We start from the raw sequence: 23575 nt of genomic DNA on the forward strand, positions 1-23575 counted from the left end.
ATTGACAACTTTGGATTCAAAACTGAGCAAGGAAAGAAGGAAAGAGACAAACCAAAACTTAATTCTAACCACCAGGAGACTGACTAAAAGCATAGGACAGAGGGCAGGCTGAAGTTTAGCCACCAAAGTCAGAACTAAGCAAAGCCTACTAAGAGAATGAGACACTAAACCCAGAGTCCCAGTCTAGAAACCGAAGCTGGAGATATGAAAAACACAAGAAATACTAACTATAATGCAATGATATGGACTGATAGAAACCCAAGAGCTAAATCCAAAAGAAGAAAATAATTTCAGAAGTCCCCAGAGAAAAGGATGTCTTGACTATGGAAAATATTAAATGAAACAAAAGATACAAGAAAAGTTGTTAAATAAAATGACAGCTAGAGAAAAAAATGACAAGACAAATTAATAGTCTAAAACAGCAGCCAACTCTATCCAATAACTGAAATCACTGAAAATTAGAATGGGTGAAATAGAAAGCAGTGACGTCACAACACAACAAGAAACATTAAAACAAGGATGCTTTCAGAAGGCTGAATTCAGGATGATTCAGAAGGCTGAAGAGACTTACATGAACTGATCCTAAGTGAAGTGAGCAGAACTAAGAGAACATTGTACATAACAAGAAGATTATGTGATGCTCAATTGTGATGGAGTTGGCTCTTTTCAACAGTGAGGTGATTCTTGTGATGGAGAAAGACATCTGCATCCAGAAGAAGGACTATGGGGACTGAATGTGAATCACAACACAGGATTTTCACCTTTTTTGTGGTTGTTTGCTTGTTTTTTGTTTTCTTTCTTTTTTCCCCCCTTTTTGATATTTTTCTTGTGCAGCATGATAAATGCAGAAATATATATAGACGTATTGCACATGTTTAATGTATATGGAATTATTGCTCTCTAGGGGAGAGAGTGGAAGGAAAGGAGGGAGAAAAGTTTGGAACACAAGGTTTTGCAAGGGTGAATGTTGAAAACTATCTTTGCATATATTTTGAAAAGAAAAAAACTATTATTTTTTAAAAAGACACATTAAAACAAAATCAAAAAGATTAAAAAACAAACAAACAAAAAACCCAGAAGACAAGTCTAGGAGAGAGACTCTCAGAATGACCTGAAAACCATGACTACATAAATAGAGAGACCATATTTCAAGAAAACTACTCATATCTCTTAGAACCAGAGGACAATGAAAATGGAATGAAAATACCAATGACATTGTGTGAATCAATGTCATTCATCTTAACAATTACATTTTCTAGCATAAAAGTCCCTTAGTTTGATGCTTAACCGGTTCCTTGACTGAATCATGTTAACTTTTGTGTGCAGCTTTCTCAAGCTGCTTCATCAATTGATTTACTTAATTTCCACATATCAATGATCTACATAACTCTTTATATATCCTCCAATGTACAGATTACCATCCACATGTGCCTTTTCTTCTAGATCTTTTCTAATTTTAGATCTATCATTCTCTGAACTTCTATCCTTACTACCTTACAGTTAAATGTATACTTGTAAAGCTGTGACCTGCTGTAGAACATCATTCACAGAATGTACCCTGCCTATGTCTTCACCAAAGATGCCCTCCTATCACATTCCCAAATACTCAGAAAAATCCAAAATAAGTGCTTAAGGACTTTAAGTCTTTTACCTGTACATATGAATGGAGTTGTCTGCCCATATGCAGCCTCTCCCTGGGAGTCTCCTTACTCTGGAAAATCACTCTATCCCTATGGCCCCCTTTTTGATTGATCAGTTCCTCCTGGAGCCTCCATTTTAAGGAAGGTATTCAGACAAGCCATATCTATTCCATTCCTCTCTGGGCTCTGTCCTGAGTCTCTAGACTTTTTTTCTCTTCCAGGACCCCTTAATAACCTTTCCCACATCCTACTGGTTTTCAATGTACTTTCATGGGTTATATTGCCCTATTAAAGTGTATACACACATATGCAATATACACACATATGTATATGTGTACATATACATGTGTATATATCTATCTATATACATGTAAGCATGTGTATATACATACATATATATTGAATTGAAAAAAATACCAATTCTAAAAATTAGATTGCGTATTCATATGGGTGGATTTTCCTCCATAATTCCCCGTCTTTTAAGTAAGGGAGAAATTGAAAAGAATTTTTTATTTGGATTTATGAAATCTACAGAGCAGAGAGCCTTAGCATAATGACTCTTGAAACATGACCATAAATGACTGTCTCCACTAGTTCTGAGAAATAATAAGCTTGAAATTTAGAGGGCCTCATGAAAAATGCAGGAAGAGCTAATGGCATATTATGTGTGTCACTCACAGAAAATAAAAGGACTTTTTGTAGGGCCTGTCATATGTGAAAATAAGCCAAGAATGATTAATGTTAAAAAAAAAAATCGAAAGAATGAACAAAGGTCTGATAGGACAGGAAGGTCAGAATAACATCTTTCTCTAGTTGGATGCTGGAAATATGCCAGCAGTAAAATTCCCTGAACCTCAAGATTATTTAATTTTTAATTTAATATAGAATCACTCACTTTATACAAAAAATTGATAACAAATTTAAGGTTCAACTTAATTTTAAATACTTTATTTCAAAGCTTCCCCTGATACAGTTTCTTATCACAATGAGAATTTTCCCAAAAGATCACAAAATGGGAGCTATATGAGGGCACAGGATAATTTTTTCCCTCTTACCACATCTTATCAAGACAAAAAATAAAAATTGTTCTGCCTACGTATGCTTTGTGTATAGTGCTTCATTTGAATCCTTCAAGTCCTTCTCTGTCCTCCCTCTCCCTCCCCCCCAGACTACAGACTCCAATATATATTTATATATGTATACACACACACACACACACACACACACACACACACACAAACGTGTGTGTATAAATTACCATTGAAACAGTAATTTAAAAAATCCTAAGGAACAAAGTACTGAGCATTCTGTTTACCCAATTTTCCTTTCTTAATGAGATAGTTTTCCTTTGAAAAAAAATTTGTCTCATTTCAAGAAATGATGAATTGACAAATTATTTTCACATGAATTTTCATGTGTATCTAGTAAGGAAATCAAAGGTTTCTACTTCTTTCTGTCTGTTTCTTTCTGGTTACTTGCATATGTTGAGATCTGCCATGAATGTGGGGGTGAGGGGGCAGAAACTTTCAGACTGTCATAGCAATAGTATGTTCCATTAGGAGAGTCAGAAAGAATACAACTGAAAGAAGGCTGATAGAAGAGAGGAGAGGACATGCTGCTTTCTAAGATAAAAATTTGAAAATCTAGACTATTGTTTTCCAAAATATTTTTTTGGTGAAATCTGATTTTGAATTTTAGATTCTCAAGTTTTGTTACTTATTTTTATATGTTAAACATATTTTCTATCTCTCCATATGTTCTTGCTCATACTATAGCCTTGCACAGAAGTCTCTCTTCTCTGCCATTCTAAATGCCATCCTCCTTTCCATATCACATTCAAATGGCACCACTTTTTATAAAGCTTTCCTGAACTACTTTGACCCTCTGTAAACCTCTCCCTCTTTTTTAACTCCACTTACTATCTATACCATTTTGGTATTCAACCATGACTACCTTGTGATATCTTTTCTCTTTTTTAAAATCAGATGGTAAGTTCCTTGAAGGCAAGAATCCTGTTTTACAAATTTTAATATTATTCACCATCAAGTATAATTGATCATATTGAGTAGGAATTTGATAAATATATGTTAGATTGATTAAGCATGAAGTTCAGTCCTTATGTGTCTGAGATAAGAATTTTATTACCTTTATTTACTTTTCCAGCAATATCTTAGTGTGGGCATTTATAATTAAAAGAAAACATAAATTTATAATTAAAGTGTCTGTGCCATTTTTAATGGTGTCAATGTTAGATTTCAGGGGCAGGTGCCTGAATGAACAGGAGCTCAAACAATTGCTCATTCAACTAAAAACTGTCTTGTTTCCAAGAAAGAGGGTGTAACCCTACCAGTAAGGCTGCTGAGCTCCATCTGCTGCTACTTTTACAGTAAGAGAGAGATTGAGGATCTCCAAGGAACAAAATAGCTTAACAAGAGGCAAGAAAGATCAGGATAACAAAGAAAATGTCTAGAAAAGTGAAGATGCTGACATGTTGATGAGTATGTAAGAGCTATACCTTTAACTCATTAAGATAGATTCCTGAGCTTCAGTACATGAGAATTTTTATGTTTTTTCCTTTTGGTTGCTCAGCCAATTCCCTCCCAAATGAGGAAAGAATTCTCTCCCTCCCAGGAGAGGAATTTGCTCATTCCACATCTTAAATCTACTCAAACTATTCTCCACAATCCTCACTCAGACACTTAGGGTGGTGCATTACTACGGAGAAATGATTTAAGCAATGGGGAAGGATTTGACTGGAAATGAAAAGGGGTCCTATTCCTTTTTGAAAGATCAAAATTTAACTTAATCATATAAAGTTTCTGAATACATATGATGATGACTACTTCTAGATAAAAACACGGGGAGTTACTAATAGTCTTAAATCACATGCACTTCATAGAATTTTAGTGTTAGAGGAATGGGCAGTGACCCAGTCTACTTTGGTCCAGCCTATGACCTGTTGGGGAACTGGCAACTGGGAGCCCAGCCAAAATAGCCTTATAGCTATACCCAGCTTAAGCGACTGGCTTCCTGTTCTCTCGGGACTACAAGAAAAGCATCAGGATCTTTCCCTGCTATGACCATTCATGGATATTCAGGTGCTAGAACAGTATTTCAGTGAGCAGATTTAAGAGTAATAACCATTTGGGTATTATGAGGATTTGGAGGGAATTGGTTTATCTGTTTAAGCTACAAGTCAGCATATATTTCTGAACATATAAGTAGAGTAGAACCTTAATATGCATATCTTAAGTTGATATGCCTAAGTATAGAACTTTAGAATTATTAAATCTTTCCTTAAGAGATGCAACCAATTATTCTAGCCCATTGAAATAAATTAAGATTCTGACTCTGTCATCTAACATACCCCTCTCAAATTCTTGTCATCTATAAATTTAACAATATTAATAGCTAATGTAAACCACACTTTAAATATTGTAAAGTTTTTATATGGCACCTTATTTGTTCTTAACAATACCTTTGTGGAGAGGCAGCTAGGTGGATAGAGTACCAGCTCTGAAGTCAAGAGGACCTGATTTCAAATCTGCCCTCAGACACTTAACACTTCCTAGCTGTGTGACCCTGGGCAAGTCACTTAATCCCCATTGCCTCAGCAAAAAACAAACAAAAAACAAAAACAAAACAAAAAACCCCAAGATATTCTCTGTGGGAGAAGTTGAATTTACAAGATGGTAAATGATTCTGGTAGGTGTCTTAGGCAGAATCTTTGACTCCAAGGTCAGTGCTTTATCCTCTATGGCCATCTAGCTGCCTCTATAGGATGGCTTGCTATGAGTTTATTTAAATAATTCATGGAAATTTTGACTAGGACAAAGCCAAAGACATATCCCCAGGACATATCCTCTGGTTTAATACTAACCCCCAAATCATCTCTTTGAATTGTCCAGTCTATGAATTTCAAATCCAAATCCACCTAACTGCACTATTGTCCAGTCCCACATCTCTTCCTCTTCTTATCTTCAAAAAGATCTTGATGAAATCTAGGAATACTATTTTTGTGGCATTTCTTCCCTTTTCAATTTAATAACATAGAAATGGAAATAAAGTGAGTCTGGTGTTATTTATTAATGGTGCAATAGAGTGCTAGACCTAGGAAAAGTCCTGAGTTTAAATCTGGTCTCAGATACTTACTAGTTCTATGAACCTTGGCAAGTCATTTAACTTCTGTTTGTCTTAGTTTCCTCAACTATAAAATGAGAATAATAATGTCATCTACCTGCCTGTGTTGCTATGATAACAAAATGAGATATTAGTAAAGCCTTTAGCATAGTGTCCAGCACATGGTACATAGGAGTTACACAAATGCTAGGTAGTATTATTTATTGTTATTATCATTAATAAACAGCTATTACAGGGGCAGCTAGGTGGCACAGTGGATAGAGCACCAGCCCTGAATTGACTTGCCCAGGGTCACACAGCATGGAAATATTAAGTGTCTGAGACCAGATTTGAACTCAGGTCCTCCTGAATTCAGGGCTGGTGTTCTATCCACTGTGCCACCTAGCTGCCCCCAATTTGAGAATATTTAAGTCACCTAGCACTAGCCTTGAATTCAGGAGGACCCTAGTTCAAATCTGGTCTCAGACACTTAACACTTCCTAGCTGTGTGACCCTGGGCAAGTCACTTAATCCCAGCCTCAGAAAAAAATAAATAAAATAAACTTATTACTAAATATGCAATTGCTATTATTAACAAAAGCATTATAGTTATTGTTTCCTTTTTAAATTTCTCTTATTAATAATACATTCAAAAATTTTGACAAATGATCATCAAGTTCACTGGCCTATAATTTGAAGGGTCTACTTCTTTTTGAAAATTAATATATTATTATTATTATTAAATTAATTATTTATTATTATGCTATTAAAATGTTAATAAAATGGGGGGTTGAGTGATTGGGGTATAATATGAATTTTCTCTTACCCTCTTGGTTTTGGTTCTCTTGGTGCAGAGTCAAGAAACTCTGTTTCCTCCTCCATTTCCTTTTCTGGGGCCATGCTACCTTCAGAAAGCTGTGGTGAAAGCATTTCCCATTCATTATCATGGGCAACCACCTTTAGCAAAAGAGCATCTCCATCCACCTCACTTGAGCTCTTATTTTTATTCTTCTTTGCCAGGCTGCCTCGGTAAGAGGACTTCTCCATTCTTGAAGATTCATGAGAACTATTTTTCATTGTCTCTGTACAGACCTCAGTCTGTTCAGCTTCTCCCAGTCTCTGATCTACATGCATAATGGAATGTCCAGACCCTAGGTCCACTGTCTCTGTCTGTCTAGAACTCTCTTCGGGTAATGGACTGTAAACCTCACTTTGGCCTAAGACCATCCAACTTGGGTCTTGCCCAGGGCTTTCTGGAGGTCTTCTTTCATCTTCCAGTTTTGAAGGCACAATGTAAGAATCACTCTCTATTAAAGGTCCTCCTGTAGACTGGCCTTTCCATTCATTTATTCCAACTGACTGAAATATCCCCTGAGAGCATGCTGAAAACGCTCCTGAAAGATCCATTTCTTCTGACCTAACATTGACTTCTTGTAATTCAGATTCACTTTCCTTTGGTTCAGGGGCAACTTTCCTCTCAAAGTTTTCTTCATGGTCAACAAGAATATAATCCATTTGTAGTGCACTGGGGTCCTCATTCATCTCCATGCATAGATCTTCCTTATTTCCTGTTCTTAGTTCAGAATCCTTGTTAGAAACAAATTCTACTTCAAAGTTTAGTGGGTTTTGGATGACACCTACATATGAATAAAGAAGAGGGGGGTAAAAGGGAAGGGGCAAAGACATTTTGGTTAGGTGTATTCTGTAACTTTCCTATTTCAAAAGATCCCTCTAAAATTTATATATATATATATATATATATGTATATATATATTTTTTTCTAAAATTCAATTTTTAAAAATTTTAGTGACTTATTTTGTTACTATTTCTATATGTGTTATTGGGAATAATCATTACAAGCTATTTTAATTATAGAGACTGCTTATTTGGCAAGACTGTATAAAGTTTAGTCTTTTGTGCTTCATTCAACATGCATTTTAAACTCAGAACCTCATGACATTGATTCTTTCAAACTGACCCTCTGTTTTCCATATATGACACTCATTTCTTATCTCCACGTTTTTGCAAACTGTTGGGGAAGGGGGGAGAAGGAAGGATGAATCCCACACATGCAGTCTCTTAAATCATTCCAGGAAAGCCATGTTTTGTTAGTTAAGGCAACATGTCTTACCATAAGGTGGTCTCATGTCTCCACCTGCTGGTGAATCAGAATTATGTGATTCTACTTCATTGGAAGAAAGAGCTGACCCAAGATTGGAACCAGATTCTAATGGCAAGGATGTTGGCTCAGGATCTTCCTGTATATATAATTCAAGCAACTGGTGCCTGGTCTTACCGTCTGTTTCCTCTGAATGGCTTGTGTTATATTTTCTGGACATTGGTGCAGGGAACAGTAATTCTTCCATTTCACTGTCAGAAGACTGTTCCTCAGCTGAGAACACTTCCTTCTCATGCCTGGAGTTTTGGGGTACCTCTGTGAGGAATGACAAATCAAAGGGAGGTGTATATGGCATAAGTGGATATTTGGTGGAAGTCTCCTCCAGGAGAGCCTCATTACCATAATGGAAGTGCTCAGGCTCTTTTATTGCTCTTTCGTCAAAATTTGTAACCATTGAACTATCTTCAAAATCATCCCAAGAGGCTGCTGAGAGACAGACAGATTGTCTTCCCATAGAATTTTCAGAGTTGTGCTCTTCTAATGGTGATTTTTTCATATCCTTCATTGTTCCATCTGAAATGTTCATTGCATCATTGAAATTGTGTCCTATAATAGCCTCACTTCTGTCATAGAAAGGGTTCGTGGCTGTTAGGATCTCAGTGTTGCCTTCTGGTTCCTCACCAGTTAAAACATGCCCAGTCTTAATCAAGACATTTGTATCTTCTTGACTTGCACGAAAGATATCATCTGTTATACGAGCACTGTTCAAATCAACAGTAATTGATGCCTGGGGACTCAGGATGGCATAGGCTCCCATGTTTTCAACAGTCAAATCCTCCATTTTTACTGGGTCCAAAACGGATGGTTTTTCTAGGATGGTTTCACTTTTAACTTCTCCTAAGTTTGCATCATTGTCACCAACCAGTTCAGAAGGTTCAGAAGAAGATCTGGGAAAGACTGAAAAATCTAATCTGTCAACATTTGATTGTTCATTGTTTGGATGCAAGGAAAATTGTTTTTCAGAATGCATTTCCATATTGTGAATGACAAATTTCTGTCTAGGTACTAAAGCAGTTTTTTCAGTCCCCTCTGATTCAGTGAGATAAAACTCACTAATTTCCCCTCCAGGGCTGCCTAAAGCTTGGGCAAGATGCTGCCCATTCTCTTCCTTCATGTCATATTCATGACAGACATCAGGACTGGTGGAAGACTGGGAGTTGCTGTCCTGGTCACAGTGATTCAATATGTCTGGATTTTCACCATCTACTTTCAGGCTGAGTGGTTGTGTAGCATCAGTCCACAGATCAGGCAGGGATGATATAATTTGTCTGTCTTCTTGGAAATTGTCATGCAAAATATCTGGGACAAATGTACCTTGAGGCATCCTACCAAGTGGAGAACTACTCCATCCAGGGCTGGACTTATTTGTCACTTGAGAGTTAGGGCTAATGGCAATGGGAACATTTTCATGAGTAATTTCTGAGTCTAGCTGATCCAAAACAGGTAACACTCTGTTTTGACACTGTTCTTGTGTATGGCTCTCAGGCACAAACTCAGAAGCAGCAGCTGATATGAAAATTTGCTTTTTAAAATCCTTTCCTTCTTGACTTGGATCAAATTCATCAAACTGTTCCATCTGAACAGAATCTGAGGCCATTTGAGTCGGTTGAATATCCCAAGGTGGTTCATAGTTTACCTCATTGTTACCTTGAAACGGTGGTTGGTTTTCAACACAAAATGCTTCTTTGGATTCAAGATTACCCTGAATGGGTATATCCCATGGATCTACCTTTTGGTCTTCAAAAGAGGTCTCTTCTAAAACACCATCTGAATCAGAAGGTTTCATCTCTTCAGGACTCGTTTTGGGAGACAAGGTGTTACACCAGTCTGCTCTCTCGGTTGAAAATCCAAGAGTTTCCACTTCGGATTTATGCTTTACTTCTGATTCATTTTTAGGAGACATTTGCAATGATGCCTCCTCAGTTAAATCTTTAATCTTCAATGTCCCTGGACAGCATTTTGTTTCCTCACTAAATCCAGTTGATTGTTCATCATTTTTGTTTATAGGTGAGAAATTCCAATTATCAGGACTACTTTGATCTTCATAGGATGGAGTTTCTTGACTTTCACCTTTGGTTGTGTCCCAGGAATCTCTATATTCAGAAAATTCCTGACTTTCATGGCCAACTATGGTCAAAGGTACATTTTTTTCATTAAATATATTCCATATCCTAGAATCCTTCCGCAAAACTGCTTGGGAAGTGACCAAATGAACTTCTTTCTCCAATTTATCTTGACAGTTAGGGCTGCTATGAATCCCTGAGCTTGTTGTAATGGACTTAGTATCATTATTGAGTGAAGTTTCAGGAATTTCATGCTCATTTTTTTCGTAATGGCTAACTGCTGAACTTCTTTCCTCAGATCCTGAATTTTGAGGAGTGTTGCCTTCATCAGGACTTGATAAAGAAGAGAGGGAATCATCATCCTCCACTTGGTCATTCCAGATATCTAAAATTTTAGGGACTTTGTGATTGACAACCTTTTGGAACTCATCCATCATTTCCCCTTGTAAGTCTCCTGTTTCAGGCACCATTTCTGAGTGATCATCAGTGGTAACAAGTTTATAGTCTTCGTTATTCCTTGTGCTCCCTTCATCTTGATTCTTTTGCTGATAGTTTGTAGTCTTCATATCACTCAAGTTGGGCATAGCAGCAGATAGATCATTTAAGTCAGGGCTTGATGCGCTTGAATGTGTATATTCACTGGACACAATATCATCCTCACCATTTCCCTTTTGAAAATCTCCTATAGCAAAATGATTCTTAATATTTTTCATTTCATGCTCTTCATTTATTTCAAGACTTGTTCCATTGGATTGAGAGTCATCACCTACACATTCATTCCAAATGTCATGATTCTGGGGATTAAGAAGAGGTACCTTATTTATATTCTCTGTGGATCCACTTTCCAAAGCTGAAATTTTATATGTCTCATTTTTCTCAAGGTTCATTTCAGATAATGAATGATCTGTTACATCTTGATTCTCAATAGATAAAGTATTAGCAGGGTCAATTGAATTTCCCTGATCCACAAAATGCTTTTCACAGGCATTATTTGTATTTAGACAATTTGTGGAAGCTCTTGCTTGTGCATCACTTGTCTCTTGGTTAGTGGTATTGCCCTGGAGTTCCACCAACTCCTCTGAGATTTCATTAGTGTGGGGACTAGACTCAACTGAAGGAGAGCTGCTTTTAACAGAGTCATTATGAGTCCCTTGATTTTCAAATGCAACAGGAGAGTATAGTTCTGGGTTACCTTCTTCTCTTCCTGAACTTCCTGAAGTACTATCTACTTCAGAACTTATTGTATCATCTTCAATGAAATATTCTTTATCAGTATTTTCTTGTATATTATAATCATCTTCACTGTGTTTATAACTATGATCCTGCCATATGTCTGAATGATCAGAATGTTTTTTGTTCTCAGGACTTGTTGCAAAGAATCCTTCATTGTTCACTGAAGTACTTTCTTGTGTTTCCTGGATGACAGACTCAGCCAGAGGAGTGACAGGTGTAAATGCTTCTTTTTGATCACATTCTAAGATTTCTAGCTTATCTGGGTTGTTGCTGTCCTTGATGTTTTCTGATGAGCTCAGAATTTCTTGTGGTGATTTGTTTTCATCTGAATCCACAATGGATGATGAATCAGGTAATATTAAGGATGACACATCGTCATCTTTCATGACTGTATCCCAAATATTGCTAGGGATTTTTTGTCCACTTTTCTCATCTGATGAATTGAAATCATTGAAAGTGGCATCTTTTTCTTCTTCAGAGGCATTGTAAAGCATCTGGTGCTCCCATCCTACTTGACTGTCTTCTTGACTCTCAACACTCCATGGTTCTAGCTGTCTCACTGAAAATCGAGTTTCTGGTTCTGTACCTTCATGCATATATCCTTGGGCTTGTCCTTCTCTGGAAGTCTCCATTCCCCCATTACAGTCATCCCAATCTAAATCATTATCTAGATCTGAAATAGTTGCTGTAGACTGTGTGTCCTCAAGGATAACTCTATTCCACAAGTCAACATTCTCAGGAGCTGTTTGCCTGGGCTCTGTACCACTATGCATAAGGGTCAGTTGTCGGTTTGTTTCATTATATATCTGCATCATTCTAGGATCATCATAGCTAGATTGACTACTCTCTCCAGCATCATCCTCAGCCAAGAAATTTTTACTATCTGGGTATTCTAACTTGAGCAAACCTTTATGTGGATTTGGAAGGACATTTGTTTCTGAATCAACAATTTGGTTATCATTTGGTGTTTGTGTTGTCCACATCTGTAGGGTCCCAGGGCCCGAGCTAATTCTATTTCTGTAGGATGCTGGCTCCATAGGCTGAGGAAGATTTTCAGCATCATTTGACTTATTCAGTGAAATCTCTTCTGTAGCTATGTTAGCATCATGATCAAAAGTTTTGTCCTCGGTTTCTTTCTCTTCCCCTACAAATGTAGGTGATATATATGAGTCTGATGTAGAATAATTGGTATCTAATTCAGAAGCAACCAAATCTTCACCTACATTGGATGTGCTGAAGTCTGAGCACCTATACGCTAAGAAGGAATCTTCCCAAGGAGCTGGAGCTTCTTCCTTATCATTTGCTTCATACAAATTCCAGGTGTTTACCTTTTCAAATGATTTCTCCCTGATCTCAGAACCATTGAATGCATCCTGATTTTCCCTAAGCAGCTTGGAATTATTCCATATAATATCAGAATCAAGATTGGGATTCTCAGACTTAATGTGGATATTGTTGGGATCACCTTTGTTTTCATCCCAGGCTTCTGAAATCACTTGGTTGTTTGAAGTTTGGGGCAAATTCTCTGATGGGACTTCTGCAGAAAAAGAAAAATCTCTTTTTGTTACAGCCCAGTCATTATTGTCCTTTTTGAGAGGTAGATTTCTGTCTATCTGATGCATATCCCAGGCCTTTTTTAGAGCACTGGTGTTGTCTTCTTTACTAAATTTAGTCCAGGCAGGGAAAGGCTCTGAATCCTCCTGTCTCCCACTATCATCTGCAGGAGTTTCCCATGGATCTGTTTCCACTGCAGAAGATGAGCTGGGTTGCCATGGAGTGGCAAAGTCTTCTATCAAGTGGCATGTACCTTGAGGGGAAGTGTGAGACAAAGGCGATTTCTCAGAAGGCAGTTTCAGTTGTTCTGGATTGCCCTCACTTTGGAGGTCGGTGCCAATGTTACCCACTGAATCTTGTTCAAATTGACTCTCCCAGAGACCCAGCTTTGAGTAGTCACCATGTTTGGACTGCTTTTGTTGATATATGGAATCTGAGGCCCTCCTATCAATGGGACTTGCTTTATGATCTTTCCAGGACTCGGGGCTCTGGAAGACAGACTCCGGTTCACTGGAACTCCAAGTGTCAGTGTTCAATAGGGCAGTATTTTTTGAGTCGACTTCTAAACCACCCCACCAGCTGCTGCATCTCATGCGGGTTTGAGTAGACCCTGTGCGATCTAAGTCATTTATTTTTTGTAACATGTCTTCTGGGAAGAGCAGGGTTGGGTCTTCTGTGAGTGGCGAACTTTCCACAAAGCTGTTCATTGGAGTTGGTGGGACTCTTGTCCCAACATTTTTCAACTTCTCAGAAGGAGGAGAGTCATCTCCCACAAAATCAGGGAGGCTCAAAGTTCTTTCTGAGAGTTCCCCAGGGCTTTCCTGCCTCTGGGCAAATTCCCCATCAAATTCCAGAAGATTTTCTTTTTCAGCCGCAGTCATCAGTAAACCTGTTGAGTAATTAGCCATGTCACTCCCTAATAGATTCATTTCATCAAGTCCCTTTGGCACTGTGGGTGGCTGTCCTTCTGATGAATCACTGTTGGGAAAGAAGTCATCTGCTGGGGAATAGTCAGCTGAACGGGAAGATGACTGGGATTGCACAGAAACATTGGGTGCTGAATCAAAGTTGAAAAGGTCAAAGTGTTCACCATCTTCTCCAGACTGTGGTTTATGCTCTTCAGCTATAGCTCCTTCAGGAATGGGACTATAGGAATCAAACCCTGGGAGGAGGCTATGATGAGACCCCGCACCTTCTCCTACTGGGCTGTCATCACTTAGGAAAACTGAGCTCTCCTTGGAAGACCGGCTACTGCGAATGGTTGCCAGCCCACTATCAGGACTCACAAGGTCTACATTGACATCCACCTGAGCTGGGATGGAACCATTGAGGTCTTGAGGGTTTTCTATGAAATTCACAGAGCTGGGTTGTGGTTCTACATCAGAACCATACAATTCCATGATACCAGAAGACCCCTGAGAGAGTGGTGCACTGCCAGCCACAGCTTCGGTGGAGGATGTCCGACTGTTGGAGACCATTTCTGAACACCTTCTGCTAATGACTTCTTTGACAAGGAGAACCAGTTGATCAGAAGTAACCAGAGGGTCCTCCTGCTGATAGACTAGGATCTCATCACAGCCACATTCAAAAGGCTCCAGCTCGAGGCAAGGATTCTGAGACTCTTCCAGTTCACAACAGATCTGTCAGGAAAGCACAACATTTCAAATGAACATAATCATTCACCCCAACCATCTTTGCAGCATACTCATCTCAGATCTGCTTAACTTCACCGGCTGGAGAGGATAAGTGAAACAAAGTACCTTAAAAACCAAGACACACTTCAGTGAAACACAATCCATCTGTCTCCAAATGATTACACATAAAAACCTGAATTGCACAAAACAAAAACAAAACCAGAGAGTACAAGGATCTCCCAGGGAAATGATTGTAATACTTCCATTGTACCACTTTCGGGTATTTAGAGAGGCACTGTTCCTTTTGGAAATACAGTGGCTCTAGGTGTTGTATTTACTTCCACTACCCACTTCTCCCTCTAAGCTCAAGCCATATACAAAGAACAAATAAAAAAGCATTTATTAAGCACTCACTATTTACTTATCATTGTGCTAAATGGTGGTGATACAAAAACAAAAGCAACTCTTTCTAATAGGGAAACAACCATATAGGGCAGTGGTGGTGGCCATAGAAGGGTATTTTGGTAGAGAAAGTTACAAAGAATTAGATGATAAGAGAGACACTATTACTTAGTCTGAGGATTTTGGTAGCATCCATTAACATTCTAATATAAACAGAACAGTGATCCAGTAATTGTATCCATGGCAATACCTTAATGACTTGTTTTAACCCCCAATGCCTGACATCTTTTGAAGCCTAGTATAGGACTGTCTTTTGCTAATTCTAGTAAGAAGTTAAAAGCTTATCTTCCACATGAACCATGAACATGAATCTATGGATCACTAATTTATAGATGGAATATATTTTAGAAATCATCTAGTCATCCTTTGTTTTACAGATGAAAAAATTGGAATTCAGAAAGAGTATGCATTTTTCCCAAGGTAACACAAGTAATAAGTAGAAGAGGTAGAATTTGAACACAGGTCCTTGGGCCCCCAATGCAGAACTCTCTCCTCTATAATATATCCTTAAAGCAATAAAACTACTGTGGCAGGATGCTCACCTGATTACACAATTCCACATTCTCTGAATATACAGCTATCTGACGTTTTGTCTGTTGTTCATCTGATAAGTAACTGGTCAAAAGAATGAGTACATCAAAACCATACTTTTCTGTAAAAATCTTCAGGTCAGTGGCAATGTTTCTATGAAATATGCAGTCCTGTAATAGAAAGAAAATGTAGACATTATCAGAGGAATTTCCAATTTGAGACTGGGTAGACTGGTGTAAAATACACACAACACACACATATACACACACATCATTTGGTCTAATTCTAAAAAGTACTGTATGATGAATATTAAATATTCAACTTTTAAAATTTATTATCTCTCAATAATTTTTAAAAACTTTATACCATTCTTTTTTTTTTCTTTTTGTAAGATAATTAGGGTTAAATGATTTGCCCAGGATTACACAGCTAGGAAATGTTAAGTGTCTGAGGCTGGATTTGAACACAGATCCTCTTAACTCCATAGCAAGTACTCTATCTACTGTGCCACCTAGCTGCCCCTTTAAACCATTTCTTAAGACAAAAGAGAAACTATAAAGTCAGGATTGGGAATCATTACTTTTGCCATGAAAGAAACAATTCTTTCCTACATAATTAAGATTATCTGTTATTGATGTCTCTAAGTAAAATGTGGTGCAGCTATAAAGACATTTAAAATGGAGGTAAGCTTGGTGGGGTATAGGATGGAGCCATTCAGGAAAAGCCATACTTCTTATGTAAAATGCCCAGAGGATATATCTGCTAAAGCAGAGTATGCAGAGTTTAAAGGAATTCCATAAGCACATATAGGACATGAAAATGGCTGTCAAAACACTGAGGGAGAGAATTAATTTGCAGTCAGTAACTAGGAAAAAGGAAACTATTCTGGCTACACAGTTGAAGTAGGCAATTCATTCTGGTTTTGCTTTCTTTCCCTGATAATAAAGGATTCAGGAAAAGTCCTAGTACTGGTGAACATGATTGCTTAGCTCTGATTCAACAAGGCCAGAAGTTAGTGTTGAATTAGACATTGTACATACCATGTTTAAAAAAAGATTGAAGGATCATGGAAACTATTAAATAACCTGTTGAAACTAATTTAAACTAGTTTGAAATCTATAAACAAAATAGAAAATACTCAATTACCCTTTAAAGTAATCTACTGGTTAGTTTAAGAAACAAATCAATCTCTTCCATTTCTGAGTCCTGATTACCTTCCTGAAATGTTGGAAAATGTTGACAATCCAATTCAACAAATAATTATTAAGTACAATGAGAGTACAATCAACTATACTAGCATCCAGTTGCACAATGGAGTGGGCTTATTTGAATTTGAAAGAGTATCCCTTAGAAGAGGATGCACTAAACTTTGAACAGTACAACAGTTCTCAGGAATTAGTCAGATAATGAGGGGAAGTTGCCATTGATGAAACCTGACAAGGTTAAATCAACTGAAGTCCTTCTAAGACAATAATTCTAAAGTGCTACTATTGTTATTTCTTAAATATAACAATAGCAAAAACTAATTATCATTACCAACAATTCAGGCAAATAACATTTAAAATATTAACCTGTCCCAATTATTTCCCAAATATTAAATAATAAATATTTTGTCTCTATTTCTATCAGCTCATCCACAATCCTGATATATATTCTGTCACTAAGAAACTAAGAAGGGAGAGGGGCAGTCATAAGGGTGGGGAAAAGGCACCTAAGCTCTCCCCAAAACCTCTTTCAAAAAATTTTTAAATAATGCTCTACAACAAATTCTAGAGTAGCAGAACCTACAAAAGGATGAAGTGAAACAATTTTCCAGCCCAAGAAAATTTAGAAGGTCAGCAGGAAAGAACTGCTGCATCAGGGTGAGAGTGGAACACAGTCCAGTACCAGCCATGACAGTGAAGACTGGAACCCAGCAAACAAGGAGCAGACCTTAGAAGTAACCCAATTGTTTATGGAGCTCTCAGCTCACAGACCTAGGAATGTGACTTAAGAACATGTAAGCAGTCTTTCTTTGGTGGACAAATATCATGTTGTTCCCTTTCAGAAACACTGCCAACAATGTGTTGAGGCCCTCATCACCTCACACTTGGACAATTGCTAGATTTCTTATGAGTCTAACTGCTGTGAATCTCACCCTGCTCTAGTCAATCTTCCATTTAGCCAAGCAATTTGCCTAAAGTACTATTTCAATCTTAGTACTTCCCTAGTCCATAAATTCCAGCATTTCCTTATCACTTCCAGGACTAAAAACAAAATCCTCAGTTGGGAACTCAAAGACTTTCAGACCTCTTCTCTCTCATTCTCTGCCCCCAGCTTTCTGATCTGTTACACTTTCCCCTCTTCCAAGAACTCTTTGATGGAATGACATGGGTATCCTTGCTGTCCCACTCCATGTCTCTTCTTTAAGCATTTTCTCTGGCTGTACCTCGTGCTAACACAATAGCCTCTCTCTTTCTGTCTTCTTTTTGGCCTTTCTGGTTTCCTTCAAGTTCCTGCTAAAATGCTGCCTTTTATAAAAAACAAACAACAACAACAACAACAACAACAACAACAACAACAACAAACAACAACAACAACAACAACCCAGCTAGTCATTCCTTCTTAATTCGAACACCTTCTCTCTGTGGATTATTTCTTATTTATTTAGCAAATAGCTTTATTTGTACATACTTGTTTACATTTGTCTCTTCTTTTAGATTGTGAGTCTCTCAAAGGCAGAAACTATCTCTTGCCTGTTTTTGTATCCCCAATTCTAACTAAACACAGTAACTAGCAGATACCATACATTTAATAAATACTTATTGCCAGGAAGAAGAAAGAAAGAGAGGAGGAAAGAAAGAAAGGAAGAAAGAAAGGAGGAAAGCAAGAAAGGAAAGAAAGGAGGGAAGCAAGGAAGGAAGGAAGGAAGGAAGGAGGAAGGAAGAAAAGAAGAAAAGAAGAAAGGAAGAAAAGAAGAAAGGAAGGAAAGAAAAAATTAAAAATAAAGGAAAGGAAGAAAGAAAAATATAAAAAAGAAGAAAAGAAAGGAAAGAAAGAAAAAAGGAGAAAACAATTGATTTTTCCTTTCTCTAAAACTTGTTGCTTAACCATTAGATGGAAATGAATGAAAGTTTCACCTCCTTGCTAGAAGAACAACCTAGATGGAATATCTAATATGACTTTTCTCTTAACATTCAAAATCTGAAATTAGATTTCAGTTATTGGAAAGGATTAATAAAAAGTTAAAATTTTTAAAATGGGATTCTAAAAGATCTCTATAGATTAAACAGTTAAGAATTGCTCACATACAAGATGGTAAATGCTCAATATATGGATCTACCTATACCGGAGTCTGTAAGTGAAAAAAATAGGGGAGCAGGGATTGGGGACAGGGAGAAGGAGTGTGAGATGTGGCTGTCAAATAAGTTAATGTGATTTTACACTATAGTACTAGAAGCATATTATATAGAGCCTAGTTTCATACTACTTTGTTCTGGTCATATTACATGAGGAATATTATATAAAACAGTCAGAGACAGAGCTTGAATTAGGTTAAAATCCAAGGTATTTGACTAACACTCCATTTCTCATTCCCCGAGACTCTGTCCCACTCTGTTTATTTGGAAACTTTAGTAAAAAAAATTGTTTAAAACTGATCATTTGACAGAAAAAAAAAGATTAAAAATTTCAGCACTAATTCTTCTCACTAAGTCAGTTAAGAGTTTTAGAAATAGAAAATGAATAGACATATGATGAGAGATAGAAAATTTTAGAATTTACAGGGACAATAGAGATCATGTTTCTTTACAAACTCACAGAACCTTAAAAGTGGAAGGGACTACAGGGTCTATGAGAATTCCAACAAAGGAGTTCATTGTACTTGAACAAGAATTCACTTCTAAAATAGAGAAAAGGCCACCTGACTTAGTAGTTAAAAGATTGCTGATAACCTTGGAAAGAACTGTTTTCACTTGAATGGTAGTTTCTGAAGCCAGATGTCATGAAGATGAAAAGTGAGTGAAATGTGGAGAAAGTGAAGCAAGGTGGCTTTTTCCAGGAATTTGACCAGAAAAGAAGGAAAGACATAGCAAACTATAGTTTACTTAGTGTTTGATAATCCCCAAATCCAATTTTTTGGAGTAAGAACTCATTTTTTGAACAAAATTTCTGGGAAAACTAGAAAGCAGTTTGGTAGAAACTAAACACAGATCAATATCTCACATAGTATATCAAAATAAATTTAGAATGGTTTCACGATTTAGACACAAAAAGTGATATCACAAACAAATTAGGGGGAGCATGAAAATTTTTGCCTGTGAGATCTATTAATAAGAGAAGAGTTATGGCCAAATAATAGAAAGGATAATGGAAAATATAAATGGATAATTTTGATTAGATGAAATTTTAAAAGGTTTTGCACAAAATCAATACAGCCAAAATTAGAAGGTAAACAGAAAATTGGAGGGAAATGTATAGCAAGTTTCTTTGGAAAAGGTCTCATTTCTTATATAATAAGGAATTGAGTCAATTTTATAAAAATAAGAGCCTTTCTCCAACTGATAAAATGGTCAAAGAATCTGAATATGGTCAAAGATATCTACAGTCAAATGAAAAAATGCTCTAAATCACTTTTGATTAGAGAAATATAAATTAAAACAATTCTGAGATACCATTCTCCTTATTTTCAGTTCTAGACCTGATTCATCATTTTTTCTCCAGTGTCTGTTCCAAAATTTAGATCTACATCTAACTGAATCTACATCTGAATATATATCTATTTCTATCTGCATCTATATGTATATCTGTATTTTTATCTATTTGTAACCGTATCTATAACTAATAATATCTGTATCTATATCATCTGAATTTGTATCTAAATCTATCTATATCTATATCTTTGTCTATATCTATAATTAAATTGATGTAAATATAGACATACTACATCTACATCTAGTCTCTACATACATTGAAATATATATATATATATATATATATATATATATATATATATATATATATATATATATCTGTATTTATAGCTGTAACTATGTCTCTTTGTCTATAGCTCTATATTTCTATCTCTTATCTCTATCCCATGTACTTATCTATCATCTATTTGTTTTGTCTGTCTGTTTATCTATCTATTTAACAATATTTATATTCATTAAAAAATTCACTAGATTATACCCAACTGCAGACTTTGGTCTGGACATGGTGGCAATGAGTAAATTAAAAATTTACGAAGAGGAATTCTGCAAAAAGAAGTCATCGTATAATGTCATCAGAGAAATGTATGACTTAAAAAAAAGGATGGACTAATCACTTAGAGAAAGCAAGGGACATGTAAAGAATAAGTAATAGTTTGAACTTTTTTGCATAATGCATTCATTTTCTTATTGTAGCAGTGGGAGAGATTAACTGTTCTGGCTCCATACTTTCCCATTGAGATATAGTTAAATATTACTCTGGCAACTTCATTTTGGTAGGGGCCCATGTAGTTCAGTAGCAAGCATAGCAGGGACTCTCATTTATACCCATATAAATGCTGAGTTGGAAGGACTGCTCCACCATTGTAAGGTCCATCTTCAGGAACTTCTTAGGAAGATGGGGAAATGCAACAAAATAATATGAAAAACTCTATGTTTTAATGGCATCTATAAAATCCTAAAAGATGTACAAAAAACTTCCAAAATATTAGAGTGCACTTTACCCCTTTCCAGTGGAGGATTTGTATGAATACAAGTACCAAAGTTTTATACAGTGGGATAGAGAACCCATAGCAATGTGGTCACAAGTAAGAACCTTTATAATGAAATGTCAGACTAGAAAATTCAACATTCAGTCATTCCAAAAACATTTATTAAGTGTTTACTGTGTGCAGAATACTGCTGTCAAGTTAAGAGAAAGAGGCTTATGTGACCAGCAAGCACAAAACCAACATTCAGGGAAATTGTCATTACTAGAGTCCAGTTTGTCTTTGTTAATCTATACCCAGAGGATGGTTTTCACTCTGTTATGTGTTAATAGTAATCCTGTAAAGTATTTATGTAGCAATACATTTGCTAATGAGCTAGTATTTTAGATCCCCCATTTTTCTCTATGATGTTTTTTAGAGCAGAGCTGTCAAAGTTTCAGGCCACAGCCCAAACCAGATCAAAATGTAATTGGAAATGTTTAACAAAATAAATAAAACTATAACATAACTTGGATGATACTAATTTGTGGTTTTCTAAGTCAAAATCTGACCAGCAGGAATCTATTTCTATTTGAGTTTGATACAACTTTAGAGTTTATTTCATGATATAAGTAACCATAGTATTAAATGGAATACTGGTAAACTCCATCTTTCTATGAATCACACAGTGCTGAGCAAGAAACCCATTATTTGAGTCTGAAAAAAATTCCAAATTAAATGTCCAGGAAACCAATGTGTTCTCTCTTCCCATACAGAACTGTCCAAATCATATGATATTTTTCTGGCCCTAAGAAAATGTCGAGATTTATATTTGCACTACAGGCAAACCTGAGAAGTGAGAGTTGAGGAACATGGCCAGCATTGCATGTTTGCTCTTCCTTTATGCTGGTGCTGTTTGCATAGCAGATAATTTATTATTGTCTTCTAGCAAAGCACAGTCATGTGCTAGGATGGTGCTTCTATTTATGCCAAGCTAGGCTGTCCCTGAATAAACAGCAGTTCATCATCAGTGCAACACAACTGTATATTCAGGTTGGCATTTTAGTCTCCCCATCTGCCTTCTACCTGATAAATTACTATTTTAGTTACATGTATACAAATACTATTTATTAATCTGCTCAAATGTGTCCAAAAATGTGTCTTCCCCCCTTAAGTTAGAAATGTAAAAAAATACTCCATTTGTCAAATGTTTAGAAAATAGAAAGGTTGGTGTGATGGTGTGGGTTTGCTTTGTCTTATTTTTTTTTTCCTTTCCAGCTTCCTCTCTCCTTCTGCATTTGAAATATGGATCTATTCTCTTAAACTGCTGCATGGAATATAGTAAATAGTTTTTTGCTAGGCATTGAACTTAGTAATCTATTGGCAAAGATGTCCTACCATGTCCTGTATTTAGGAAGAAGGGATATTGCTTTTATTTTCCATCACTTTATGAATTTCACAATTTAGACAAGAACTAAATGTTCATTAATTTTCTTTTAAGATTTTTTAAACCCATTTTCTTCTGTGATTCATGAAAATCACTAAGGAAATTATCTTTGTAACTTTCCAGTCAAAAGAGAAAGAGAAAATATGTGATATACTGGGAAAAGTCTTAGATGTTTAATCAGAAAATTAGAATTTAAATACTGACTTCACTTAGTGTTGTATATCTAGGAAAAGCTGTGAAACTTCTCCTCCTCTATAAAATGAACAAAACAGCTAAGGATGTGAGTCAGAAGTGCTAGAGACAAATCTTGGTTCAGCTAATTTTATTTATTCAATAAGCAATCATTAAACACTATAAGGGCTCTGCTACATGCTTAGAGTTTTTCATATTATTTTGTTGCATTTCCCCATCTTCCTAAGAAGTTCCTGAAGATGGGCCTTACAATGGTGGAGCAGTCCTTCCAACTCAGCATTTATATGGGTGTAAATGAGAGTCCCTGCTGTGCTTGCTACTGAACTATATGGGCCCCTACCAAAATGAAGTTGCCAGAGTAATATATAACTATATCTCAATGGGAAAGTATGGAGCCAGAACAGTTAATCTCTCTCACTGCTACAATAAGAAAATGAATGCATTATGCAAAAAAGTTCAAACTATTACTTATTCTTTACATGTCCTTTGACCAGTTTTGAATATTTTGTAATCTATCTTCACAATTCCATAAAATTGGATTGATCATACCAATTCATTCCTACTTGAAGACAAATGGAATAAATACATGAAAGTTTTTGCAATCTTTTGTAGACTTTAATGTAGACATAACTTAGTAAGAGAAGTATCAACAATGACATTGTTGATAAAAATATACATCACTATAGGAACACTGGCAAATATGTTCCAATTTTATTTATTTAATATCTTCCAGTATAAATGATCTTTGGGTAGTCTTGCTTAATTGGATCTCAAATCAAGATTTCAGCAAACAGATTTTCTTTTTCACTGTTCATTGCTGTTTTATGAAGCTCATAAACTTTCATAATCTTCCATTGTAAGATTT

General features: G+C 36.4%; 1 protein-coding gene and 1 long non-coding RNA gene across 4 annotated transcripts in view; one reads left to right on the forward strand and one right to left on the reverse strand.

Moving 5' to 3' along the window:
- PRUNE2 (prune homolog 2 with BCH domain) overlaps window positions 1-23575 on the reverse strand; it is a 226761-nt gene that overhangs the window by 81034 nt on the left and 122152 nt on the right. For both annotated transcript variants that reach the window (XM_074280101.1, XM_074280100.1), the window contains exons 4-6: window positions 15427-15585; window positions 8056-14428; window positions 6586-7396 (exon numbers count right to left, since the gene is read on the reverse strand). In XM_074280101.1, the coding sequence (XP_074136202.1) occupies window positions 6586-7396; window positions 8056-14428; window positions 15427-15585 (7343 nt within the window). The remainder of the gene's footprint in view (window positions 1-6585; window positions 7397-8055; window positions 14429-15426; window positions 15586-23575) is intronic.
- The window catches only part of LOC141549996 (uncharacterized), a 42992-nt gene continuing 23758 nt past the window's right edge, over window positions 4342-23575 (forward strand). The window contains exons 1-4 of one of the 2 annotated variants that reach the window (XR_012484480.1): window positions 4342-4738; window positions 9946-10077; window positions 10300-10446; window positions 12958-13065. This is a non-coding gene — a long non-coding RNA (uncharacterized LOC141549996). Of the gene's footprint in view, window positions 4739-9945; window positions 10078-10299; window positions 10447-12957; window positions 13066-23575 lie in introns of those variants that run through there. The other variant, XR_012484479.1, reaches the window with a different exon arrangement.

Source organism: Sminthopsis crassicaudata, chromosome 1, assembly GCF_048593235.1.
Source record: "Sminthopsis crassicaudata isolate SCR6 chromosome 1, ASM4859323v1, whole genome shotgun sequence".
NCBI classification, from domain to species: domain Eukaryota; kingdom Metazoa; phylum Chordata; class Mammalia; order Dasyuromorphia; family Dasyuridae; genus Sminthopsis; species Sminthopsis crassicaudata.